Raw genomic sequence first — 8,330 nt, 5'->3', positions numbered from 1 at the left:
GGACAAATCTGAGTAATCCCCATTCCACTGACTTAGCATGCATAATTGCAGCGGTCTGAGATGCAGGCGCGCAAATGGCACTATGTCCATTGCCGCTACCATTAAGCCGATTACTTCCATGCACTGAGCCACTGACGGGCGTGGAATGGAATGAAGGACACGGCAAGCATTTAGAAGTTTTGATAACCTGGACTCCGTCAGGTAAATTTTCATCTCTACAGAATCTATAAGAGTCCCTAGGAAGGAGACTCTTGTGAGTGGTGATAGAGAACTCTTTTCCACGTTCACTTTCCACCCATGCGACCTCAGAAATGCCAGAACTATCTCTGTATGAGACTTGGCAATTTGAAAGCTTGACGCCTGTATCTAGATACGGAGCCACCGCTATGACTCGCGGTCTTAGAACCGCCAGAAGTGAGCCCAGAACCTTTGTAAAAATTCTCGGGGCAGTGGCCAACCCGAAGGGAAGAGCTACAAATTGGTAATACCTGTCTAGAAAGGCAAACCTTAGGAACCGATGATGATCTTTGTGAATCGGTATGTGAAGGTAGGCATCCTTTAAGTCCACTGTGGTCATGTACTGACCCTCTTGGATCATGGGTAGGATGGTCCGAATAGTTTCCATTTTGAATGATGGAACTCGGAGGAATTTGTTTAAGATCTTTAGATCCAAGATTGGTCTGAAGGTTCCCTCTTTTTTGGGAACCACAAACAGATTTGAATAAAATCCCTGTCCTTGTTCCGTCCGCGGAACTGGATGGATCACTCCCATTACTAGGAGGTCTTGCACACAGCTTAGGAATGCCTCTTTCTTTATCTGGTTTGCTGATAACCTTGAAAGATGAAATCTCCCTTGTGGAGGAGAAGCTTTGAAGTCCAGAAGATATCCCTGAGATATGATCTCCAACGCCCAGGGATCCTGAACATCTCTTGCCCACGCCTGGGCGAAGAGAGAAAGTCTGCCCCCCACTAGATCCGTTTCCGGATAGGGGGCCGTTCCTTCATGCTGTCTTGGGGGCAGCAGCAGGCTTTCTGGTCTGCTTGCCCTTGTTCCAGGACTGGTTAGGTTTCCAGGCCTGTCTGGAATGAGCAACAGTTCCCTCTTGTTTTGAAGAGGAGGAAGCTGATGCTGCTCCTACCTTGAAATTTCGAAAGGCACGAAAATTAGACTGTTTGGCCTTTGATTTGGCCCTGTACTGAGGAAGGGTATGACCCTTGCCTCCAGTAATGTCAGCAATAATTTCCTTCAAGCCAGGCCCGAATAAGGTCTGCCCCTTGAAAGGAATGTTGAGTAATTTAGACTTTGAAGTCACGTCAGCTGACCAGGATTTAAGCCATAGCGCCCTACGCGCCTGGATGGCGAATCCGGAATTCTTAGCCGTTAGTTTAGTCAAATGAACAATGGCATCAGAAACAAATGAGTTAGCTAGCTTAAGCGTTCTAAGCTTGTCAATAATTTCATTCAATGGAGCTGTCTGGATGGCCTCTTCCAGGGCCTCAAACCAGAATGCCGCCGCAGCAGTGACAGGCGCAATGCATGCAAGGGGCTGTAAAATAAAACCTTGTTGAATAAACATTTTCTTAAGGTAACCCTCCAATTTTTTATCCATTGGATCTGAAAAAGCACAACTGTCCTCAACCGGGATAGTGGTACGCTTTGCTAAAGTAGAAACTGCTCCCTCCACCTTAGGGACCGTCTGCCATAAGTCCCGTGTAGTGGCGTCTATTGGAAACATTTTTCTAAATATAGGAGGTGGGGAAAAGGGCACACCGGGTCTATCCCACTCCTTGCTAATAATTTCTGTAAGCCTTTTAGGTATAGGAAAAACGTCAGTACACACCGGCACCGCATAGTATCTATCCAGCCTACACAATTTCTCTGGAATTGCAACTGTGTTACAGTCATTCAGAGCAGCTAATACCTCCCCAAGCAATACACGGAGGTTCTCAAGCTTAAATTTAAAATTAGAAATCTCTGAATCAGGTTTCCCCGAGTCAGAGATGTCACCCACAGACTGAAGCTCTCCGTCCTCATGTTCTGCATACTGTGACGCAGTATCAGACATGGCTCTAACAGCATTTGCGCGCTCTGTATCTCTCCTAACTCCAGAGCTATCGCGCTTGCCTCTTAATTCAGGCAATCTAGATAATACCTCTGACAGGGTATTATTCATGATTGCAGCCATGTCCTGCAAGATAATCGCTATGGGCGTCCCTGATGTAATTGGTGCCATTTTAGTGTGCGTCCCCTGAGCGGGAGGCGAAGGGTCTGACACGTGGGGAGAGTTAGTCGGCATAACTTCCCCCTCGACAGAACCCTCTGGTGATAATTCTTTTATAGATAAAGACTGATCTTTACTGTTTAAGGTGAAATCAATACATTTAGTACACATTCTCCTATGGGGCTCCACCATGGCTTTCAAACATAATGAACAAGTAGGTTCCTCTGTGTCAGACATGTTTAAACAGACTAGCAAGCTTGGAAAACACTTTAAAACAAGTTTACAAACAATATAAAAAACGTTACTGCGCCTTTAAGAAACACAAATTTTCCCAAATTTTGAAATAACAGTGAAAAAATGCAGTTACACTAACGAAATTTTTACAGTGTATGTAATAAGTTAGCAGAGCATTGCACCCACTTGCAAATGGATGATTAACCCCTTAATACCAAAAACGGAATAACAAATGACAAAAATGTTTTTTAAACAGTCACAACAACTGCCACAGCTCTACTGTGGCTTTTTACCTCCCTCAATACGACTTTTGAAGCCTTTTGAGCTCTTCAGAGAAGTCCTGGATCATGCAGGAAGAAGCTGGATGTCTGTGTCTGTAAATTTTGCTGTGCAAAAAAAACGCCAAAATAGGCCCCTCCCACTCATATTACAACAGTGGGAAGCCTCAGGGAACTGTTTCTAGGCAAAATTCAAGCCAGCCATGTGGAAAAAACTAGGCCCCAATAAGTTTTATCACCAAACATATGTAAAAAACGATTAAACATGCCAGTAAACGTTTCATATTGAACTTTTATAAGAGTATGTATCTCTATTAATAAGCCTGATACCAGTCGCTATCACTGCATTTAAGGCTTTACTTACATTACTTCGGTATCAGCAGCATTTTCTAGCAAATTCCATCCCTAGAAAAATATTTTAACTGCACATACCTTATTACAGGAAAACCTGCACGCTATTCCCCCTTTGAAGTTACCTCACTCCTCAGAATATGTGAGAACAGCAAAGGATCTTAGTTACTTCTGCTAAGATCATAGAAAACGCAGGCAGATTCTTCTTCTAAATACTGCCTGAGATAAACAGTACACTCCGGTACCATTTAAAAATAACAAACTTTTGATTGAAGAAATAAACTAAGTATAAAACACCACAGTCCTCTTACGACCTCTATCTTAGTTGAGAGTTGCAAGAGAATGACTGGATATGGCAGTGAGGGGAGGAGCTATATAGCAGCTCTGCTGTGGGTGATCCTCTTGCAACTTCCTGTTGGGAAGGAGAATATCCCACAAGTAATGGATGATCCGTGGACTGGATACACTTAACAAGAGAAATAGACATCAGTTAGGTGGTGGGGGTTGGTATGTGGGGGGGGAAGCTACATTACAGAAATAAAAACAAAAAAATAAAAAAATAAACTTTTTTTTTTTCAAACTGGGTACTGGCAGACAGCTGCCAGTACCCAAGATGGCCCCCAATAAGGCAGAGGGGGAGGTTAGAGAGCTGGGGGCTAAGGGGGAATCCTACACAGCAGCATATGTAAATATGCTTAAATATTTTTTTTTTTAAACCTTTTATTTTAGTACTGGCAGACTTTCTGCCAGTACTTAAGATGGCGGGGACAATTGTGGGGTGGGGGAGGGAAGGGAGCTGTTTGGGAGGGATCAGGGGGTGGGATGTGTCAGGTGGGAGGCTGATCTCTACACTAAAGCTAAAATTAACCCTGCAAGCTCCCTACAAACTACCTAATTAACCCCTTCACTGCTAGCCATAATACACGTGTGATGCGCAGCAGCATTTAGCGACCTTCTAATTAACAAAAAGCAACGCCAAAGTCATATATGTCTGCTATTTCTGAACAAAGGGGATCCCAGAGAAGCATTTACAACCATTTGTGCCATAATTACACAAGTTGTTTGTAAATAATTTCAGTGAGAAACCTAAAATTGTGAAAACTTTAACGTTTTTTTTTTAATTTGATCGCATTTGGCGGTGAAATGGTGGCATGAAATATACCAAAATGGGCCTAGATCAATACTTGAGGTTGTCTACTAAACTAAAGCTAAAATTAACCCTAGAAGCTCCCTACATGCTCCCTAATTAACCCCTTCACTGCTGGGCATAATACACGTGTGGTGCGCAGTGGCATTTAGCAGCCTTCTAATTACCAAAAAGCAAAGCCAAAGCCATATATGTCTGCTATTTCTGAACAAAGGGGATACCAGAGAAGCATTTACAACCATTTATGCTATAATTGCATAAGTTGTTTGTAAATAATTTCAGTGAGAAACCTAAAGTTTGTGAAAAAATTTGTGGCCTAGATCAATACTTTGGGATGTCTTCTAAAAAAAATATATATACATGTCAATGGATATTCAGGGATTCTTGAAAGATATTAGTGTTCCAATGTAACTAGCGCTAATTTTGAAAAAAAGTGGTTTGGAAATAGCAAAGTGCTACTTGTATTTATGGCCCTATAACTTGCAAAAAAAGCAAAGAACATGTAAACATTGTGTATTTCTAAACTCAGGACAAAATTTAGAAACTATTTAGCATGGTTTTTTTTGGTGGTTGTAGATGTGTAAAAGATTTTGGGGGTCAAAGTTAAAAAAAAAGTGTGTTTTTTTTCCATTTTTTCCTCATATTTTATATTTTTTTTTATAGTAAATTATATGATATGATGAAAATAATGGTATCTTTTGAAAGTCCATTTAATGGCGAGAAAAACAGTATATAATATGTGTGGGTACAGTAAATGAGTAAGAGGAAAATTACAGCTAAACACAAACACCGCAAAAATGTAAAAATAGCCTTGGTCCCAAACGAACAGAAAATTTTTATATTTATGAGTCAGCACTGACTGGCTAAAATTCAAGTTTGTAAAAAGAACTGAAATAAGGGGGCAGTCTGCAGAAGCTTAGATACAAGGTAATCACAAAGGTAACAAAGCATATTAATATAACAGTGTTGATTGTGCAAAACTGGGGAATAGTTAATAAAAGGATTATCTATCTTTTTCAAGAAAAACAATTTTCAAGTAGATTTAATGTCACTAAGTTAATTTGCTGTATGCAAACATGCATGTTTAAGACATTTATGGTTCTTTGTTATAATTATCTATTTATAGGTATTTTCCCATAATGTATAACGCACACACACACCAGAAAAATAAAACACCACAGATCAAATGCCCTGTCAGCCTTGCTTTATTGAAGCATAGTCACAGCATTTTCATTGTCCTAATAAACAAAGGCCCCTGAATGCATATACCAAGGTTTTGAGATAGCCATATTTCACAGAAGTACTAAAATAAATTAACTCTTTTACTGCTGAGATGGTCTACAACACTGCACCTTATTACCTTGCTGCAGTCCCATCAGCATCTAACAAGTTAACTGCGTTATTTATCTAAAAAAAATGTACAAAATGTTAAACACCAGTAGAAAGTGAAGATTTAGAACTTTCTAATATATACAAATAATATAAAACTGCACAAGACATCAAATGATGCTACAAATTGTTAAAAAAGAGAGAAAATGCAAACATAAACCAGTTTGTAAATATATTTTTTACAAGTAAAAACAATTAAGAAATTTTACAGGCATATTGCTAAAAAAAAAGCTATTCTTTGGTAACCAAAAATGTAGAATTCATTTTCCAAATGGTAAAAAATGAAATAATGGCATCGATTTTCTCACTTAATATTTCAGTAAAATGTATGCCAAGCATCTGGATATAAAGGTTACACAAATGTAGTGCAAGTTATTAGATTAAAAAAAAAGAAAAAGATAGAAAAAAAATTGAAAACAAAAATATTATTTTGCAGTTAAAAATGTAACAATAAGCAGAGCAATAACAAGTATTGAACTATTATTCTCTGCAATCCTTGGTTGATGTTTGCTGCATTGAACCATACCCAAAACTAATAAAGCAATTCACTTTTAAAAGCGTACAATATAACTTCAGCCTCTTTTTTGTTTGTTTTTTGCTTTCATGAAGTTAAAAAATAATCGTGGACTTGTGCCGCTGCACAGCAGCTGAAAATGCACAAGAAGTGATTTAACTGTCCTGGAAATATTAATATAAAGGGAAAGAAACCTAAAACAGCAGTACCAGAAGAATCATGGACTAGCAATCTGATAGCGTTAGTCTTACAACCTCTCTAAATAGTTCAGCAATTGCACTCAATATATAAAGCTTAAGTTGAAAACTACAACATAGTCCATTTTATCAGTGTTTCAAAGCTTTTGTTACCCTGTTAAGTAGGTTTCACTAAGCTTTATAAACCTAACACTATGTAGCATTGCCAACCCGCTAACACACACCCTGGTTAGGCTTTTTGAATACTACTTGCTAGTTTTTTCATGGAGTCTGAAGAATTCAGCCTCGAACCTGGCACCTTGTGAAAAGTTCTCAGCTTTAAATCCAAGAGTCTACTTCTTGGTAGGTGCTCATCATAGTCCAAGATCCACCAATTGCTACCTCTGAGACAGCAATGAAAAAGCATTAAATATAAAGATTCCAAGTGCCTGGCAATGCCCGTTATTGCCTGTTTTATAATGAGGGCTCTCAGTGCTTCCATGGGATTGGATCCATATATAAATTAACAATGGCTTGCCTTCTGCCTGTTAACTTTTTTCCTCTAAGGAGCAAGTTACATCACTTTTACTGTCTTCTAAAAGTTTACTCATCAAGTCTATGTGGACATTAGATTCCTCAGCTCCCAATGAATCATTTAAATCACAGTTAGTGTTGTTATAACTATCCAGACTTCTTGAGGATAATAAAGAAGGCATCTTTAAGAAGCTGCTTTCAGCAATTTCAGCAGATTCTCTTCCTTCACAAATCACTGTCATCGGACTACTCTGAATGCGGCTTCGGACATTGTACTTGCTGCTGGCTGCAGAAGGTGGAGTTCTGGAGCGACTGTACCTGGTACCTGAGACAGACATACTCCTTGGCATTAGCCCTTCATTCTTGGCCCACTCATCTTGGGATCTCTTGTTTTTACTTGACAATGTTGGGCTGTCTGGGAGTTCCATATATGATTCTGACTTCGATCTGTGAGACCTCGGGTCAGTGTGTTTCAGCATTTCTGCTGCAGACATACGTGAGCTACACTCAGATCGACTTCCCTTCTTCAACAACAAAGCTTTGAAATTATCACTGCTGGTATTAGACTTCCGAATACTTCTTTGGATAGCTCCAGGTTGCTTGAAAGAGCTTACATTTGGGACACCCCCAGTTGGAGTCACTGGTGGCGATGGAGAGTGGTTCCGCATGGGGTCATCATCAGAATCTTTGCGTCCTAGAACTTTTCTTTTTGATCTGCAATTTAAATACAAGCATAAATTTATGTTGATTAATATAATAGAGTTTCTTCCCCTCCGATTCTAAGAATCCAATTTAAATGGCATTTTTGTACTACAATCTATTTCAGTCTGTAAACATGTTAAATGTGCAGTCCCATTTACAATGATATCTTATATATCTGATTTTTAGCTATTCTTAGCTATTCATATAAATTATCGCATTAATGGTCATAAATATTTAGTCTCAATATTTTTTTAAATTATTTTTTATTTCTTTTACATAATAGATAAACACAAAAACAAATAAACTATTAATTTACAGTTATACAGTAGATACTAGGGTTAAAGATGACAACTTAGAAAGTAAAAATATAAAAGAAAGAAAGTTGATGTTAAAGGTAAAAAAACACACCGATAAAGGGGTGACAATAGCTATTATAAATTCTTATTGCCTTTTGGGTTCTTTGTAGAATAAAATCCTGTGTAAAAGAAGAAAATAAAAACTGAAATTGCAGTAGAGCAGCGGTGTTAAACTCATTTGAGTCGTGGGCCATTTTCCATACAAGTGCAACTCACGTGGGCTGCACACTACCTACATATCTTGCCATTGCTAAACAAATCAGTGGCGTTTGCTATAACTGTATACATTTCAAAAGATTGTGTTCTGTAACTCCTAATTAACTTATTCTGGCATGATGAAACAAGCTCTAATATGCTTTTAAGAAGGTGACACACACGCTCCATCTGGTTGCTCTCCCACGGAGTCCGCGCTATTTTTTTCTCTAGC

General features: G+C 38.9%; 1 protein-coding gene across 7 annotated transcripts in view; it reads right to left on the bottom strand.

Moving 5' to 3' along the window:
• Positions 1-5,421: 5,421 nt before the first annotated feature.
• Positions 5,422-8,330, bottom strand: part of NHSL1 (NHS like 1) — a 366,199-nt gene continuing 363,290 nt past the window's right edge. For all 7 annotated transcript variants that reach the window (XM_053710664.1, XM_053710666.1, XM_053710667.1 and 4 more), the window contains one exon: positions 5,422-7,559. In XM_053710664.1, coding sequence (XP_053566639.1) covers positions 6,860-7,559 — 700 coding nt within the window. In that variant the 3' untranslated portion in view covers positions 5,422-6,859. The remainder of the gene's footprint in view (positions 7,560-8,330) is intronic.

Source organism: Bombina bombina, chromosome 4 (genome assembly GCF_027579735.1).
Source record: "Bombina bombina isolate aBomBom1 chromosome 4, aBomBom1.pri, whole genome shotgun sequence".
NCBI classification, from domain to species: domain Eukaryota; kingdom Metazoa; phylum Chordata; class Amphibia; order Anura; family Bombinatoridae; genus Bombina; species Bombina bombina.
This window is presented reverse-complemented; position numbering and strand designations above follow the sequence as displayed.